Raw genomic sequence first — 19,555 nt, 5'->3', positions numbered from 1 at the left:
TCTCTCCCCATCCTCATCCCCATCTTGCTAGTCCTTGATGCAGCCACTCAGGCCAAGTAGCTCCTGCCTCGCAGCTGAATCCTGGCTTGGTCTCACCAGGAGCTCCTTCTCCAAATGTTGGGCCTGCTGCAAGGTAGTGAGGTTCACCCTCCCGCTTCCCCAGAGTCCCTGTGAGGCTCGTTTTGTGACTGAATTGAACATGACACATCATTATTCGGATCATATTCCACAGTGTCAGAGCCCATCTCCCAGTCTGCCTGGATTTTCTCTCTGAGAAGAGGGCCTGGCTATCCCTGTCAGCGTCTTTTCCACATCCCACATGATCGCTCCCAGAGACAGCCCTTTAATGTAGCACTCACTCGTAAAGTATGTTCTCTTTAAAACATTTATTTGCAATTTACATCATGAGTAAATATTAATGGGATGAGGCTTTGAGCAAATGGAAACAGATTGTGAGGCTGACAGCAGGGGCAACTGCCTTCCCTGTGGCTTACACCAGTTCAGGATCCTGTTCTTCAGGGAGATGCTCTGTGCTTTTCACTGAGCTGTGCATTTTCCTGCTCTGGTGAGGGCTGCATTGACTGCCCCATGTCCATTTATTTGACCTGCAAGGGGGGGGGTGAAGTAGAAAAGGTCCCCTCCCACCACCTCCCCTCATTCTGTTTAGCAGATTTGTGTGAAATGGCCATTGCTGAAAGCACCAAACTTGATGAGAAAGCTGGCTGCTTGCATCCAGCACGTTACATTTCCAGCTACCTATAAGAACATAATATTGGGATGTGAATAGATGCTAGGAGAGGATATAAAGTTAAAGGTAAAGGGACCCCTGACCATTAGGTCCAGTCGTGGATGACTCTGGGGTTGCAGCGCTCATCTCTCTTTATTGGCCAAGGGAGCCGGCGTACAGCTTCTGGGTCATGTGGCCAGCATGACTAAGCCGCTTCTGGCAAACCAGAGCAGTGCATGGAAACGCCGTTTACCTTCCCGCCAGAGCGGTACCTATTTATCTACTTGCATTTTGATGTGCTTTCGAACTGCTAGGTGGGCAGGAGCAGGGACCGATCAACAGGAGCTCACCCGTCTCGGGGATTCAAACCACCGACCTTCTGATCGGCAAGTCCTAGGAGAGGATATATTTATTAGTTATTATCCCTCCTCCCTCATGTTTGTGAGTCAGCAGTGCTATCTCATTGCAGCTTAAAAGGGTATCTTAGGCTAATTTTAGCCTTTTCATTCAACTAATCTGGGACGTTTTAAGGCAGACTGGATTTTCCTGGAGTTTCCCCCTTTACTCCCCCTTAAAACAATAACCACACAAACAGTCTTGTAAAAGGTAAAAATAACATTTACTCACTCAGAATACTTTTTGAAGAGTAACAGACACAGCAGCTTTGTTCAGGCAGGCTTAAAATGGTAATTCAGTTACAAAGACATACTTAAGTCTAGCTTAAAATGGTGTCTGAGCTGGAGCTCAGACTTGGCAGATGTTCTCACATTGCTGGCACAGCAGAAAGAGATGAAAAAGAATAAGGAGAGTCTGCCAAGGCAGGCAGGAGAATATATACAGCTACACCCTCCCCCCTGTCAGGGCACAGTGGGAGCATCTCTTGCAAAGTTCTCTAGCAAGTTTACAGGAAAACTCCTTCAGCTCCTATTATGTGCCTATCTAGCAAAACATGAATTGTTGATTTGACAGCCTTTTAAACATCCCACACATAAGATGAGCCCTGCGGGATCAGGCCAATGGCCCATCTTAGTATAGTATCCTGTTCTCACAGTAGCCAGCCAGATGCCCCAAAAGGGAAGGAGCTTGCCAGCAGGACCTGAGCACAAGAGCCCTCTCTCCTTTGTGATTTTCAGCAACTGGAATTTAGAGCTGTTCGGTCTCTGGTCATGGAGACAGAGAACAGACATTGTAATAAACTACAGGGGGTGGGAGTGGTGGTGGAATTTGGAGGATATGCAGTAGGGTGAGTGAGGGGACAGCAATGGCTTTTTCTCAACTGAACATTACAGACAAAAGCATTTGAAATGTGTCAAGTCTACATAGAAAGCCTCCCTGGCCACTGCAGCACCACCAAACCCCTATATGTCGTAGCCAACATGGGTCAAGAGGGAAGCCTCACAGTCTCCCGGGGCAGCAACTCTTTAGACCGGAGGGGGCTGGCAGCTGCACCCTACAATCCCAGCTTTGGCAAGTGAGGAGGAAAGGAGAGGCGAACTTCAAAGTCCTCCTTTTGTGCAGACATTTACTGGAGGAAACTCAGAGATAGAGATAAGCAATCCAGTACACAATGTTGAACAGCAGGAAGGCTGTGGGGAAGAAAACCCGGGAGTAGGAGTCCAGGCGGGAAATGTGGATGCGGATTCTGCCCTCTCGCCAGGTGCCCGTCTGACAGTCCTCAATGCAGCAGAAGAACCGCTGACACTCCTTCCCTTCCAAGCAGGAGGGCTCCAAGTCTTCGCTCTCCACCTCTTCACTGTTGCCCTCGACTTCAGGGGGCCAGTGCACCAGGCTGTTGATGTTGATGGCAGTGTAGGAGGGCATCATCAGGTGGGCATGGCTGGCTGCCTGGAGAAGGACAAGGAGCAAATGAGAGAAGCAGAACAGGGGCACAGGGGCTCCCCCCCCATACCTTGTGGAACTGGCAATCAAGTGCTGGCTTGGAAGGTGGTAGCAGGCACAGCTCAGGGGTGTCCTTTTCTCCATCCCTCTGGCACAACTTTCAGAGGGGGAATAGACCAGCTTGACCCCCTCCCTAACCAATTAGCCCAACTGCCTTCTGGGACAAGGTTTGGGGCCCCCCAAGGATCATCTGGAGTGAGGAGCCCCCCACCTCACCCCACATCCTTTTTAATGCAAATTCCTGATGAACTTTGCGCTGTTGGCGCTTTTGGGGTGGTTGCACACTCCAAAAGCATCAAGAGCACAAAAGAATACTATTTGCAGCTGCAAAAAGCTTCAGGGCAGTCACAGTGCTTCACTTCCAGTCATCACATCTCCCGTAATTTGCTGCTTGAAACCTCATAACTTTGTTATACTGCAAAACGCTCTGGTTTATTTTTCTCTGGCTTTTCCCTCTGGACAGCAATAACGTGGTAGCATCAGGGTAATACCACAGAGCTACTGATAAGGCAGAATAAATCTACCACTAATGTGCTATTTATTGCATCAAGAGCATGTTGCAGAAAACATACCGGCTACAGCAAAATGCCAGCCTGGAGGGGTCCCTCATCACTTTCCTCCCTCTGCTGGCTCCTTCCCTTACCTGGATCCTTTAGAGGGACCCTGGGTGAGGCACCAAGCTCTGCCAGGCAGTGTCCCCCCCCCCCCCGCCCCGCCATCCCGCTCACCAGTCTGGGTTTCCTGCTGCTATGCTGTGTTGGCTTCTTGTTTCCTGCCAGGTAGTTGAGGGTGGCATACTCCATGAGGGCTGCAAAGACGAAGATGAAGCACACTGAGACAAAGAGGTCCATGGCAGTGATGTACGAGACCCGGGGCAGGTGCTTGCGGGAGATGGTGCTCAGGGTAGTCATGGTGAGCACGGTGGTGATTCCTGGGAACAGGACGAGAACACCTGGGTGAAACTGCTGGACGCCTTGTTGAAGGTACAAGTTTAATTGTATATAAAATGTTGTATTTAATTGCATTGTATTCAAGTTGTTGTAAAAGAAGCTCTAGGCATATAGCTAGTAATTTTTCCACTTGGTGTGCTAGGCTACCTAGTGACTAAGCCTTGTTACTAGATCAGGAATACAGTGGTACATCCAGTTACAAACTTAATTTGTTCCGGATGTCCATTCTTAACCCGAAACTGTTCTTAACCTGAGGTCCGCTTTCACTAATGGGGCCTCCCGCTGCTGCCGCACCACTGGCGCACAACTTCCGCTCCATCCCAGGGCAAAGTGTGCAACAAGGGGCATCTACTGCCTGGTTAGCGGAGCTCGGTACCCGAAGCATTTGTAAGAAGGATGGTACGTAACACAAGGTTCCACTGTATTAGGATTGCTACTCAACAGACAAGCTGTAATATGAGTGCTTCCATGTATGTGTACAAGTGGTGGCCATTTTAGGCACATCCAACTGACGCGCAATTGCCAATGTGCAGGTCCTTTTGGACCTGGAAGAGGGCAGAATGGAGGAGGAACAGGGTGTAATGGTTATAAGCACTCCACCAATGTGCGTGGGGGCCAGAAACAGAACACCCTCCCCCCCAAAAATGGTTGCCACCTGTATATATGTAAATGAGACTGTTTGCAACACAAAGATGCAGGTAGGCTGTTGCCAGCAAGCAGGAGAAGGACAAAAACACAGTATGTTGACTTTAGCAGAAAGCTACATTTTATTAAAGACATTTAAAACCTCACCCTAGGATTAGTGTAAGCAAGGTTTGTAAGAATGAAACTCAGTGCTTGTTTTCCTGCAATGTATCTTTTTGTTACTTTGTAATATTTAAAACCATGCTCTGCAAGTAAAAATTTATTTCTTGAGCTGAAGAAAATTTATTTCTACACAAGGGTCAGATCAGATCTTCCTCTGGCACCATATCTAACATGCCAAGTGGAGTGAGTGAGCCATGGGAAACCATGGACATGGGGCTTGGCTTCACAGGCTTTGGGGAAGGGGCTGGAAGGGGTCAGCACAGTTGCTGTGGAGGTGTATGAAATCCACGTGGATTGGTTTTTCAATGCTGCTACTAATAAAATCAAATATATATTCTTCCTAATTCTCCTCCCCCCCCACAATCCACACCCATTTTTGATGATCTTTAATTTAGACCCCCACCCCCACCCACCCACCCACCCAAAATATTTGCCATTAAAATGCCATGTTTGAAAAGCATCCTTAATTGTCTTAAAAGCCAAACAAGACTCAGGATGCAGAGAATTCTAATGAGATTGAGACAAGGAGCTGCTTTAGGCCGTGGTTGAAATTGCTGATGGAGATGGGTTTGTTCCTCCCAAGAAACTTGGCATCTTTTCCCCTGGTGGGCAAAGGGGGGTGGTCCTATCACACACAGGACAATAATTTGGCATGTTGCAGGGCAGGAGGAAGTGCAGAGAGACAGGGGTGCAGAGGCAGGGGAAGAACCAACTCTCTGGTAGGAAAAATAGCCTGCCTGGAGCCATGAACTCTGTGTTTGTTCAAAGAGCCCACACCTCCAGCTCCAGAACTTGTCCTCTGGTCTTCTCCAGCTGTGAGTACCAGTTGTACAGATGCCATGACAGGACCTGGGGCTGGGCCAAGAAGATCCACATGTACCCTAAACCTGCCCCACAAATGAGGGTGTGCATGGAACTGGAACATCACCCACAATCACCAAGTAGATTATTATTGTTGCAAAGGTTGCACACAACCCCAATTCTGCCAAGTAGTGCATAAGATCCCAGGGGGTTCCAGATGCTCACCCAGAGATGTGTTTCTGTTGAGAATCAAGACACAGTGGAGGTTGAAGTGTCTTTTAAAAATATGGTTTAATTACACATATTTACACCTGAGTTTATGGAATATGTTAGGTTTTAGGGGAGGGTAGTACTTCTGGTTATGCTCCTTCTGGGGACGTTTGTCTACCTTTGGTTCCCACCCTGCACTCATCTCTCAACTGTGGCTCCTAGAAGCTGTCAGAATGTGACAATGGGCACACCATGGGAAATCGTTTCCACTGACCAGCTAAACCAGGTAGCCAATGGGTCTCAAACCCTCAGTGAGTTAGGGACTTCTCACTGCATGCAGTCTATGTTGGATTGAGCGGATGAGACCAATAGTCAGTCCAGTGGTCAAGAAGGCAGTTTCTGCACATGCTGTAGAGGGAAGGGAGGAGCAGATGGGGCTCATCAACCTGGGAAGGTAGCCCATCTAAGAAAAAGTAAACTTTGATTCTATACCTCCACTGCCTTGCAGCTATACTCATTCATCAGAATGGCTTCGAGAGTAAACCCTGATGAACAGTCCATACCCTCTGCCTTGTGGGTCATATTTGGGAGAAGAAAAGGCTGAGGAGGAAAACCTACACAAATCAGGAGTGGAGTCCCTAAGGCAGTTGGATAGTGCCTTGTACGCTTCCTTTAGGCAGCTCCTGCAGCTGAGTTGGTGCCAAACATATAGCTCTGCTTTCCTTTGGACCACTGGAGAGGTGCTGCTAACACAGCAGTTTCACCCCTAACGATATATTCCATTGTGTCTTGAGACTGACGGCTGCCAACAACACCAGTGGTGTTAGACCTCTTTGCCTTTGAGCCACAGCCCTCCCCTGCAAGGGTCTTCCCCTCCTCACAAGAGTCATTCTAATTCCCTCAGCTTCCCTCCAACTTGCTTCATCTCTTCCCTCTCAGTTTTGAGTGAACTAGCCTTCTTGCTCCATCACGCCATGCTGCCTGGTGTAGTCATCCCACTGAGATGGAATAATCACTGTACTTGGCTCCACCTCTTGGGTGCTGCAGGGGTTAACCAGAGCTGAGGGCAATGCCTTCCTTACCCAGAGATGTTCTGGCTGGTGTAGAGTCTCTCTTGATCCAGAAGGAGACCCAGGAAAGGACCACCGTCAGGATGCAGGGGATGTAGGTCTGGATGGCAAAGTACCCCATCCGCCTGCTCAGGTCAAAGGAGACGGTCATGACTATGTACTCCCCTAGAGAAGGCCACAGAGAGGCGGGCAGGTCAGAAGAACAGGCCACTCCGCAAATCACATTGCCACCTCTGCATGCCTTGATTTTATGCTGGGCTGCTGCAGAAGTCATGGCTTCCAGCTTGAAAGGCCATCTAACGGCACCACACATGGTCTGATACTTGTATTTTCAGTTGAGGTAACACAGGAAATGACCCAATACCTACGTAATCTGACCATTCGTCCATCTAGTTTAGTATTGCCCAGGCAAGGGCAAACTCGGCCCTCGAGATGTTTTGGGACTACAGTTCCCATCATCCCTGACCACTGGTCCTGTTAGTTAGGGATGATGGGAATTGTAGTCCCAAACCATCTGGAGGGCCAAGTTTGCCCATGACCGGTCTATGCTGACTGGCAGCAATGGCTCCTCAGGGTTTAGGCAGCGAATGTTTCTTAACACTACCTGGAGATGCCCAGCATGAGACTGAAACTGGGATCTTCTGCATGCCAAGCAGGTGTTCTGCCAGACATAGGCCCTTCCCAAGGGGGAGGCTGTGCTTCTGCAGCAATGCTCAACAATGTCTGGAACTACCTTCACCACTGGAGCTGCACCTGCTCCATTTTCCTCCTTGGCTCCTAAATCCTTTTGCTCACCACTTTGTAGGAAACATGTCTGTGAGAACTCTGGGTGTGGCCGACACGAGGGTCCAGAATAAGAGACCAGGAGGAAGACCAGAGTTCAGTCCTGCCCCCCTACAGTCTGGTCTGTGTGATGATCTATGCGTGCTTACAATGTGCCATATATGTGCGTATATGAGGAGGAATACTTGATTGCTTTGTGAAAGGAAGGCCTCTTGGAGAATTTCCCCCCCAGTTTATTAACTGAATAACCTTGCTTTCTTTTAGCCAAATATTACAACATATTGGACAATGCAGGAGACATTCTGAACATTTTCAGTCACAGAGGTCAGCCTCCAGCAACCAAATTCAACTAGCCGGGAAAATGCATGATTAAGGCAGCCACCTTCCTGGAAGAAGGAACACTTGCCTTTTAGGCCTATCAGAGAGAATGGCTCCAATTAAAACCTTCTTTTTCCAAGCAATAAAAAATCCTCATTTGCAGTCTGCCAATCATAAATGGATTAAGAGTATGGATTAATCAATGCATGATTTTAGCATAAATATTTCCTTTTCCAATATAGCTTGTAGGAGTTTTGAATGTGCTCAGTAAGTGGGGCTCAGGAACTGCAAGGGGACTTCCAGGGAACTGGACGTATTAAAATGAACTCCAGAGAGCCCAAAGAGGTCCTGTGCCAGAGTGGAGGGGAAGCCCTGAAGGATGTGGTGGTGGTGCCCTAAGGACAGCCTGGTATCTGCTTTTGGGAGCGGGGGAAGGAAAAGGAAGCAGCTACAGCTTCTGTGGGCTCTCAGCAAGAACTGGGGGGGGGGGGGGCCAGAGAGAGGCTGCCTCTGCACCCTCCACTCCTGCCTCCTCCTGCCCTCCCAACCCTCCAGTCTCCAAAGTATTCACTTGTTTTTCGTGTGAAAAAGCCACCACCTACAATGTGCCCAACTCCTGTGGGACAAATGTCTTACCAGCACCTGTCCTGAGCACCTCAGATGTGTTCCTCAGACCTGTGAAGTCAAACTGGTAGAGCCTCCAAGTTCGCTGGTCAGAGACTTCAATAGAGTACCTTCTCCAGCGGTAGATGATCTCCTCTCGTGGGTAGCCATCTGGAAGGAGCAGAGCAGACACAGGCAGGAAGGTCAAGGCCCATGTAAGGTGGATTCTCTTGCAAGCCACCTCACAGCTCCTCCCTCCTGTTAATTTGACGAAAGGGGCTTTACACTCTGTCCCCCAGGAGATATGTGATGTGCCCACTGGGCTGGCTCAGAAGAACTGCTAGCCAAGGAAGATGTGCAAGGACTCTCTTTAACCACCCTGCCCATCTGTGGAAGGTTCCTGATTGCATCTCCTCACCAGGGAAGCGTCTAGGTAGCTCAGTGATAGAGCATCTGCCTTTTATGCAGAAGGTCCCAGGTTCAATCCACAGCAGCATCTCCAGGTAGGGTTGCAAAGGACTTCCTTCTTGAAACCCTGGGGTACCATTGCTACCAGTCAGTGTAGACAATACTAAGATAGATTGTTTCCTTTTTTGCTTCACATTATTTTCAGGGCAACAGAGGGGGTCAGGAGGCCATGAGCTGCCTGGTGGTAGCTGGCAACCTCCCTTCCTAACAAGGGGCAAGACAGGGCAGCTGTCTACCAGCTCCATCTGGTACACAGGCTGAGACCCTACCTGCCCACAGACTGTCTCACCAGAGTGGTGCATGCTTTGGTTATCTCCCACTTGGACTACTGCAATGTGGGGCTACCTTTGAAGGTGACCCGGAAACTACAACTAATCCAGAATGTGGCAGCTAGAATGGTGACTGGGAGCGGCCACTGAGACTACATAACACCAGTCTTGAAAGACCTACATTGGCTCCCAGTACATTTCTGAGCACAATTCCTAGTGTTGGTGTTGACCTTTAAAGCCCTAAATGGCCTCGGTCCAGTATACCTGAAGGAGCGTCTCCACCCCCATCGTTCTACCCAGACACTGAGGTCCAGCACCGAGGGCCTTCTGGCGGTTCCCTCACTGCGAGAAGCCAAGTTACAGGGAACCAGGCAGAGGGCTTTCTCAGTAGTGGCACCCGCCCTGTGGAACACCCTCCCACCAGATGTCAAACAACAACTACCAGACTTTTAGAACACATCTGAAGGCAGCCCTGTTTAGGGAAGCTTTTAATGTTTGATGGATTACTGTATTTTAATATTTTGTTGGAAGCCACCCAGAGTGGCTGGGGAGGCCCAGCCAGATGGGCAGGGTATAAATAATAAATTATTGTTATTGTTGTTGTTATTGTTATTGTTATAGATCTAAGGTTGCCATATGTCTGGAATTTCCCGAACACAGTCGGTATTCAGCCCTCGTAAACAGTCACCAGGTGAAAATTGCTGAAATGTCTGGGGAAATCTGAACGTGTGGCAGCCCATGTTGGAAGTGTAGATTTTGCCAAATTAAAAATAGCTCAAAGACTCAGCCTTTGTCAGAAGCTGTTTGTGGTCCTGAATGTGATCAGACTGCCTCTCTCAAAAGTATGGCTGTTACCCTCAGAAGTCCTTTCATTGGGATCCCCGTGCTTTTTGACTGCTAATGATTTCAGAATATTTTATATTGTTATATTTCATTATACCCATGTTACAATTTTTTAATGATTTTGACTGGGTGCATCCATTTGCTAAATAGTAACTTAGCGAACTGTTCACCCCACATCTTAAATTATTGCTGCTTTAATTTAATATTTATATAAATGTTTATACAACTCAACCCACTTCGATCTGCAGAACTGGCCATGTTACAGGTGCCACACAATGCTCATTCTGCATTTGGGAGGAATCAATCTTTTAGTGTGGCAGGACACACACTTTGGAACTCCCTGCCTATTGACACCAAGCAGGTGCCTTCCCTGTACTCTTTTAAGCACCTGCTGGAAATGTTTTTTTAGACAAGCCTACATATGTTTACATACGTTCTAATCTATTTTTAGCTTGTTACATCTTTTAATTATTATATGAACATTTAAACAGCAGTTTTCAACTGTTCTTTAACAGATAATTGTTTTATTCTTTTTGTAAACTACTTTGAGCATTTTCTTTCAATTCACATGGTGTATAAGTTTTATGAGATAGGTAAATAAATAAGATAAATATTGATAAGATAACAAAAATAAATCACTTTGCTGGGTAATGTTTTATCTTGTATTTCTCTTAGGATGGTTAAGTGAGCCTTTTTAAAAATAATAAAGAAAGTTCCCTGTTGAACTTATGATAAATAAAATTTGCGGACATTGACTGAGGAAATTTGGAACATGGGGATCCTAAGATTCTGCCTTATGCAGCCTGCAAGTGGCCTGGTCAATGTTTTGTATGGGAGACCACCTGGGAGCCCCCACCCATGATGAGGGAAATGCAGTATACAAATGTAAGGAGTGCCTTACGTTCTGAATCTGGCTGTTGGTCCACCAAGCACAGAGAGAGGCTCCTCACAGCAGCTCATGGCATCCCAGGTGCTTCTTGGTGGTGATGCTGCCAGGGATTGAATCCCGGACCTTCTGCATGCTAAGCAGGTGCTGAACCACAGATCCAAGCATGCACACATGCACACACCTCTCCCACTGCTGCTTTGGGTGTGGTTTCCTCTTTACCATTCCTCCCTGGGCAGACACCCTTGAAAAATGTCCCAGTGACTCCTTCTTAGGGTGCCCCCACTGGGGCATTTGGAAAGTGGTATGGGGAGGTGCCCATGCCCTTAACTGGCCCAGGCACCTTATTTGCTTCTGAGGAGGCAGCATAAGTGGTGGCGTACTGGTTATGGTATTGGACTAGGACCTGGAAGACCAGGGTTCAAGCTAAGCATGTGGCACTGTCATGTGTGAGTGTGGGAACATCTTTTCATGTCTCCTTAGCTTCCTATCCAGCCACTAGCAGCCTCTAGAAGCCCCCCAGGAACAACAATGGTGGTGGTAGAGGAGGATGGAAGCTGCCAATCCCAAAAGGGCTTGGAGATAAAGCAGAAGGAGGACACAGTGGCTGTTAGCTCCCCACATTTGAAATGGGCAGCATTCTGCAGAGCACTTTGAGTTCTTTCCTCAATCAGTGTTGTCTTTTTCATTTGCAGTGGTACCTTGGGTTACAGACGCTTCAGGTTACAGACTCCGCTAACCCAGAAATAGTACCTCAGGTAAAGAACTTTGCTTCAGGATGAGAACAGAAATCGTGCGGCGGCGGTGGGAGGCCCCATTAGCTAAAGTGGTACCTCAGGTTACGAACAATTTCAGGTTAAGAATGGACCTCCAGAACGAATTAAGCTCTTAACCCGAGGTACCACTGTATTTTTAATGGAACTACAGCCCTCCCTCTGCCCAGGGACTGGGGCACAAGCCCCTCCCCTCAGGTTGCAAATGCTTTGGGCGCCTTGCTCAGCTTTGTCTCCGACTGCTGGAGAATAATAACTGCCAGCCATGCTGCTACCCAAGGCCCTTCAACTGGGACACAGACTGTGGGCAAGACATGCAACCTGCCCCTCAGCCATGACACCCTACCCCCCTTAGCTTGAAAGGACTCGTGACCTGTTCACCCTTGTCAGGCAAGCAAGAGATGCAAAAAGCCCCTATATCCTCTGACCAGGAGGCCTTCCCCACCATTCTCTCAGCACCTGGTAAGATCCAAACAGGTCTTATGCTGCTGGGATTTATACTTGTTTACTACCAAAAATCTGACACAGATGCAAGGGCTGCTCAGAAAGAGGAATGTTGGCGTGATATGGTCTTTCTCTCAAGGAAGAGAAGGAGGGAGGGAGGGAGGGAAGGAGAAGGGGAGAGAGAGATGGCTTTGAAGCCATGTTTGCTTTTTCTGGAACATCACTGGCCACAGACAGGTGTTTAGCTGACCTTCTGGCTTGGAATGAAAGGACACGACAGCATCTGGGACTTTGGACCCTGTTTGATCAACAATGGGCATGCAAAACTTTCCATTGCTAGTCCAAGCTGACACCCTGCTGGCAGTGACAGAGCAAAGACTTTGCAAGCCAATCCATTTCTGTGCTAATTCTAGCACATTTTTGGAAGTGTGTCTGACCCATGTGTGCCCTCTAACCTCAACAGGCCACTAGTCGTATTCTGGATGGTCTCAGGGGGCTGACAGCACAGGTTCTTATAGACAGCATCCATCATTGTTCCACTTGTAATTGTTGGGTGCAGGCTGATTTGGGGATTGATTCAGACAGTTTTCTTACTGCTCGTCTTTTGCAGGTGACTTCCTGCCCCATGCGCGCGTGCGCGCACACACACACACACACACACACCAATCAAGGGTCTGAATCTGAGGGGGAATGGAGCTTCCGCACAGCAGGAGCACAGATGTGTTCAGGGAAGAGTCTCAATTTCTGAGTCCCTCCATAGGCATAAATAACATCCCCTCCCCCAGCAGTCTCACCATCAGAGTGGAAATGAGTTTCTATAAGGTTCCAGTCACGCATCAGGGCTACATGATAAGCTATGAGGTGGGATTAGCATAGGGCCACCACTGGGCCCCATCTGTAGAGTTTCTGCATGTGCAATTCCTCCCCCCCCCCCCTTCCCGGTACTCCCTGCTTCTCCCTGTGTTTAGGAAGTGAGGATGTGGCAGAGGAGGCAGGCAAAGCAGAAATGGGGACTCCAGCGAGCTGCCAGCTGCAGCTGTCTCTAGCATCCTGGTTTTCCTCTGCAAATTGAAACGTCAAAACTGTTTCAAAGCAGCGATCTTGATGCCTATATATGATAAATCCTCCCGGGGCGGTGGGAGATACCTCGTAGCATAGCTAAACTATGTTTATAATTAATTGCCAGGCATGCATGGCGTGTACTGTTAATTAGCTAAGATGCAGAGGAGATGGGGACAGGCTGGGAGGGACTGCTCAGAGCCACGTGGGTGGGCAACAGGGAGAGGGAGGAGGCTGTGCACAGGATCTGTAGCAGTGACATGACAGGCGGTGGCAGGCTGAAGGGCTGGTGCAGTCCAGGAAACAGCAGCAGCACCAGCCAGAAAGCAAACAAATGAACAGGCTGAAGGCGGGGAGCGGGAGGGGGTTTGGAAGGCGACTGTCCCATTAAAAAGGCAGGGAGGGAGGGAAGGAAGGAGCATCATGATGGCGTCCTCTTTGGCTCCCATCCATACTCAGAGCCACTAAATCAGAATCTGAGTCTATGGGCTGAAAGGGGCTTTGTGTGTTTGGAAGCACATGATGGCCACTGTGAGAGAGAAAGAGACAGACAGACAGAGAGAGCTGTCATTGCCACAATCTACAAAGAAAAGGACTCCATGGGCCACTGCGAGGGAGGGAGGCTGCTGTGAGGACTGCGCCCACACAGAATTTATAGAGATCTGGGGAAGAAGGAAGAACATAAGACGAGCCTGCTGAGTCAGGCCAAAAGGGGCAACCTAATCATAGAATGGTAGAGCTGGAAGGGACCTCGAGGGTCATCTAGTCCAACCCCCTGCAAGGCAGGAATCTCAACTAAAGCATCCATGACAGATGGTCATCTAACCTCTGCATAAAAACTCCAAGGAAGGAGAGTTCACCACCTCCTGAGGGAGTCCGTTCCCCAGTCGAACAGCTCTTGCTGTCAGAAAGTTCTTCCTGATAGTTGATTAGAATCTCCTTGAATGCATTGGTCTGGGTCCTGCCCTCCTGAGTAGGAGAAAACAACCATCTTCCATGTGGCAGCTCTTTAGATATTTGAAGATGGCTATCATATCTTCTCTCTGTCTCCTCTTATCCAAGCTAAACATACTCAGCTCCCTCAACCACTCCTCATAAGGCTTGGTTTCCAGACCCTTGATCATCTTGGTCACCCTCCTCTGCATACATTCTAGCTTGTCAACATCCTTCTTAAATTGTGGCACCCAGAAGTGGACACAGTATTCCAGGTGTGGTCTAACCTAGGCAGAATAGAGCGGTACTATTATGTCCCTTGACCTGGACACTAGACTTCTGTTGATGTTGCCTAGCATAACATTGGCTTTTTTGCTGCTGCATCACACTGTTGACTCATGTTAAGCTTGTGGTCTTCTGGGACCCCCATTTCTTAGACACAACAGCCTCCACTGTATCTTGATTTTCAACAAAAACCCAACCCTGGATGAGCACATGGAACGCCCTGGATTCTCGTACACTGCTCAGCAGAGCTTGGAGGTGGCATGCAACCTCTGCATTAATATTATTTGCTTGGTGATTGAGGTGGAGTGTTCTAGTTCCATGCACAGCCTCTTTGTGGGGCAAGTTTAGCATCTTTTTGCCCTACCCTTCAGTCCCATGGCCCTGTCATGACATCTATGCAACCAGTACTCACAACTGGAGAAGACCAGAGGGCAGGAATGGGTATCCATTGGGAAGTTCTGCAGCTGGAGGAGGCACTCAGCTTCAATGGTCAACCTGGGGAAGAGATGGAGATGGGGAATACTAGTTTGACAGCTGCTGCGGAAGCACAACTAACCTTGTATGAACATCAATACTTCTGGAGCCTCTTTGGAGCATTTTAGCATCCCCTCAAAGGGTGTGTCAGAAGCCACCTGAGGCCACCAAACCCACATCTAGGCCCATTTCATGATCCATTTATTTAATTCTAAGGCTGGATGTCTCCTTCTCTCTGTGATCCAGTCTGAGAGCAAATGGAACTGGATCCATTCTGCACGAAGAGGCTAGTTGGATGGTCTCTTTGTAGGTGAAAGCCAGGGAGAGACAACCACAAAACCATTTGTGGTGTGACACCCCCCCCATCCTTCCTGAATTTGCTTATTTTTTGCTGCCTTTCTCTCCCCTGACTCTTTCATCCATGTTGAATGACTGCCTGGGAGCCAGAGGTTTACCTGAGCGTATAGAGGACTTTCCCATCATTCCAGATCCGGAGCAGCTGGTTGGGAGTGGTGATCCAGTGGGAGTCAGCCCTCTTAGAGTTCCTGAAAAAGGTGTCTGGGATCCAAATCCGGCTCACCATATTGGTGTTGAGGGTGAGAGCTTTGAGGGTGCTGTTGAAGCGAAGGCGCCGGTCATACCACGTTTGGGCGAAGAATATGTCAATGGTGTATTCCTGTGAGAGGCACAAAAGAACATTATCCACAGCCTGCTTGAAACTGAGACCTGCAGCTCTTCATCCTGATGGGTGACATTTGGTGGAGATCATTATTAGCATTTGTATTGCAGGGGGTTGGACTAGATGATTCTTGGGGGTCCCTTAAGTGGCTTTTCAGGACCAGGCTCTCACAAAGTGATGCACATAAAGGAATGATAACAGGTTCCATTGGCTGTACAATCACTTGCTCAGAATCACACGAGTAATGAACCCCCTTAAGGAAAGGAAGCAATGAAGAGATGAGTTTCCAAGGTCCTTTGCACTGAAGGGCAAGTCACTCAAAAGGGGGCTCCATAACTTCCTCTCAAGAAGACCCCATCTCTCATACATATTAAACTATTGATTTTACTGGTAGCAGATCCTCTGAAACACATGTTAGTTGTAGTGTACAGGTAGGGTGACATGGTGGTCCCAAATCTGCATTATCCAGACTGAGAGATGTTCCGAAATACAGAAAAAAACCTGTGCAAAGACAGCCTTGAAAGGTGGGAGCACTCACTGAGCAGCAGCAGCTCACTAGCCGTGTAAGCCAGCAGAGGGAGGGCATGTCTGTCCCTGTGACATCAAAAAAGGGGGCTGTAGAGGGGACAGGTTAGGGTTAGGCAAGAAGGAAGCCAGTCAAACCAGCTCCCTCCTTCTGAAATGCTTGAAAGTTTGAATAAGGCAACAAATTGGTGCCATCTATGGGTAGCTATGGGGGGCAGGACCCCCCAATATTTTCAAGGAGGGCCCTAGTCTCCCCCCCCCAATTCCACTGTGATACTCAAAGCATGTGGCAGCGGGAAGCATCTTCACCCTGGCGTGTCCCTTTGAAGATCACCAGAGTGCCTTCTAGAAAAGTGCTCTGGCAAGCTCCCCAAAGGACACACCAGTTCAAAGCATCTTCGTGCTGGCACACCTTCTTCCAGGGATGCAGTGAAGCTAAGGTGGCTGGTGGTCAGGAGGTGGCAGGTGGCAGGCCAAGTCGGCCTGGCTGGGTTGGGGGAGGAGAGGCACATATGCAACATCATATACGCACAATGGGCCCTTGCAATGTTGGGGGGCAACTCAGTGTGCCTGGGCAACAGTTCTGGACAAAATGCTTTTAAAAGAGAAACCTAATATTACAGTTTGAGAAGTTCAGGGTCTCTTTTCAACCTTTTCCTGGCTTCTTTCTTCAACAGCAATGCAGCTCTCCCACATCGCTTTACTTTCTTTGTTCCATTCTGTTGACTGTCTTTCTAAACACCTTATTTTCTAGTTTGACATACAATATTTTCACTCCCTTCCCCTGACAACCTTTCAATCAACCAGAAGGAGAGTACCATCCTCCTTAATTGCCAGGTTCCTGGGCTGAACATTTTGCTCTCCTTTGTAAAAGTAAAACCTTTTCTAACGAACTACTGACACTCCTGTTCTTGTGCAAACTTTCGACCTTCCTGTGAAGGAGAACCAAAGACAAAATGGCTGAAGGTCCTATTCTATGCCACTGCTCCTCACCTCCCATGCCCCAAAGTGGTGCTCATGGGTGTAGCCAATATTTATTTAGGGGGGGGCAGGCTTTATCTTGGTGGGGGCAGAACTGAGTTATTTGCAACACAATTGGTCAGTTAGTTATTTTTATTCATTTACAATGGTACCTCGGGTTAAGTACTTAATTCGTTCCGGAGGTCCGTTCTTAACCTGAAACTGTTCTTAAACTGAAGCACCACTTTAGCTAATGGGGCCTCCTGCTGCAGCTGTGCCGCCAGAGCATGATTTCTGTTCTCATCCTGAAGCAAAGTTCTTAACCCAAGGTAATTTTTCTGGGTTAGCAGAGTCTGTAACCTGAAGCGTATGTAACCTGAAGCATGTGTAACTTGAGGTACCACTGTATTTGATTGACCCATGGTGGTGCTGCAGATTCCCTGCCCTCTAGAGCAAATAATGAAGATAAACCTTGCCTGGTTGGATTGGGTTCCTTCTAGGTGCTCCCTGGTGGGCAGTTGCTAAACTAACCCTCTCAGTCTCGTGCTGGGATGGGTAAAAGGTCCCCATAGTTGCTAAATGTCACATGCTACCTTGTGACAGAAGAATACATCTGTATGGAGGAACCAGAACCCAGGTGCTTCTGCTAAGAACCTTGAGGCTGACACAGACTATACAGGATCAGAGATGAGGTGTCATTGCTGTCTCTGGCTCAGTCACAAGGCACTTTTCCAAAAAGCAAATTTCTTGGTCACCTGAGGACTAGGAGGCTGATGCACAGGACTGTCCCACAAGGGCAGTTGGAGAGCAAGAGAATCGCCTTAGATTTTGCAAGGTAGGGGGTTTCTGGAAATGCAACCTAGAGCATATAGCTCAGGATTCCCTTCCCCTGCTATGAGCTTTGAGAGTTCAGTTCAAAGACATGCTGGGAATATTTCCTGCAGGTAGACACACACAGAGAGAATGGAAGCAATGAAGCAACACAGCCCGGAACAAAGGCCACCTCCTTGCAACTTGTAAGCTTCACTGGGACACAAGTTAAAGACATAGGAAACATCCCAATAGTTTAGTGAATATTTAATGTGTTTCATAATTTAATTCATCTAGATGCCCAAGCCCACCCAGATGCACTCAAGAAATCTGAAGCACATTACTAAATACAGCCCAGTCAAAACACACAGGCAGGATATGTTGCTGCTTTGGTTCAGGGGCAGCTTCTTTTCTGCTCCCCTCCCCATAAAAAATCAAAACTGTCCTCCATGTATGTTCCACTCTAACTTTTATGGAAGGGGGCAGTTGAAAAAAACCTGGAGCAACTATTAATTTGGCCCTGGACAATTGTCCCCCATGCCCTGCTCTGTGCAATAAATCAGATATTAACCCCCTGGAAACATAGTGACTGGAGTGGCCTTTGTTTGACTTTGATGTGGCTGCCCACACAGCTCTTGAATGCTGCTGAGGTACTGCGCTAGTACTTTCAGCTGGAAGTGGAATTAAAATGCAAACTCACACATAGATATAGTGCTGTTTACCCCATCAAACTCAGCACTGCCTGTCTCTATGCATAAGATCTTATATGCTTCTGTGGGGCTTAAGTCCCATTCCGCTATGGTCCTGTTTCTAAATGTCCCTTTGATAAGCAGTTTCCTCCTTGCTCCTTTCCTTTAAAACACCTAGTTAGTTCCTGTTCCTTTCTAGCCATGTGATTCCTGGGCTGAAAGTTAATTAGTCAGTTTTGGCTTTCAGTTAATTACTGGTTTCCTCACTCCAGCTAGAACAACTTCCTGTTATTTTATTTGCAATTGCTTTTGTTTCAAAGAAGAAACCAGCAATTAAATTCTCCTTTCTTGCTCCTAAGGATCAGGAACTGACCAAGGATTCCACCAGATGGCCTGTCAATTCAGCCTTCATCCTGATTTGCTTGAACAAAGCTTATGTAGTAGTTAGACTATATCCAGTTTTTTTGGCTATGCATTCTGATTTCATTACAGGTTGGGTATGTAATGATGAACAATCATCCTAAATTCATCCTGATTTGCTTGTGGTAAGGTAAAGGTAAAGGTACCCCTGCCCGTACGGGCCAGTCTTGACAGACTCTAGGGTTGTGCGCTCATCTCACTCTAGAGGCCGGGAGCCAGCGCTGTCCGTAGACACTTCTGGGTCACGTGGCCAGCGAGACGAAGCTGCTCTGGCGAACCGGCACCAGAGCAGCACACGGAAACGCCGTTTACCTTCCCGCTATAAAGCGGTACCTATTTATCTACTTGCACTTAAGAGTGCTTTCAAACTGCTAGGAGGGTAGGAGCTGGGACCGAACGACGGGAGCTCACCCCGCCGCGGGGATTCGAACCATGCGATCGGCAAGTCCTAGGCGCTGAGGTTTTACCCACAGCGCCATCCGCGTCCCTTTGCTTGTGGTAGGTTTACACATATTTCTGTCAATGAGTTGTTCATCCCACAATTTCCCCATAACTTTTCAAACTGTAAAAGGTCTTTTTTTAAAAAAAGTAGATTTATTGTGCTGTGGTGACAAGAGTGCTTTAATCCACTGTAAACATGTCAATCAAAAAAGTTACAGTGTGCCCTTGAATCCCTCCCTCAAAATACTGACAGACTGGACACACCATAATTATTGTCACTCAAGAAGGTGAGAGAACCAGAAGCAACTAAACAGCTGCTCAAAAAGGAAACTTTCACTTAAAGGCACAGTAACCCTGCCAAGCCTCAGCGTAACTGCACACTGGCTACGCTGGTATTATGACTGCATTCCTTAAGTGAGGAAAGTGCCT

At 48.0% G+C, this 19,555-nt stretch overlaps 1 protein-coding gene across 3 annotated transcripts in view; it reads right to left on the bottom strand.

The window, feature by feature from the left end:
* Window positions 1-1,324: 1,324 nt before the first annotated feature.
* LOC114589157 (gamma-aminobutyric acid receptor subunit gamma-4) overlaps window positions 1,325-19,555 on the bottom strand; it is a 38,658-nt gene continuing 20,427 nt past the window's right edge. For 2 of the 3 annotated variants that reach the window (XM_028715297.2, XM_028715298.2), the window contains 6 exons: window positions 15,058-15,278; window positions 14,541-14,623; window positions 8,202-8,339; window positions 6,477-6,629; window positions 3,355-3,557; window positions 1,325-2,572 (listed from right to left, as the gene is read on the bottom strand). In XM_028715297.2, coding sequence (XP_028571130.2) covers window positions 2,264-2,572; window positions 3,355-3,557; window positions 6,477-6,629; window positions 8,202-8,339; window positions 14,541-14,623; window positions 15,058-15,278 — 1,107 coding nt within the window. In that variant the 3' untranslated portion in view covers window positions 1,325-2,263. The remainder of the gene's footprint in view (window positions 2,573-3,354; window positions 3,558-6,476; window positions 6,630-8,201; window positions 8,340-14,540; window positions 14,624-15,057; window positions 15,279-19,555) is intronic. The other variant, XM_028715299.2, reaches the window with a different exon arrangement.

Source organism: Podarcis muralis, chromosome Z (assembly GCF_964188315.1).
Source record: "Podarcis muralis chromosome Z, rPodMur119.hap1.1, whole genome shotgun sequence".
NCBI classification, from domain to species: Eukaryota; Metazoa; Chordata; class Lepidosauria; order Squamata; family Lacertidae; genus Podarcis; species Podarcis muralis.
Note: the sequence above shows the minus strand (reverse complement) of the source record. Positions and strands in the feature narration are given on the sequence as shown.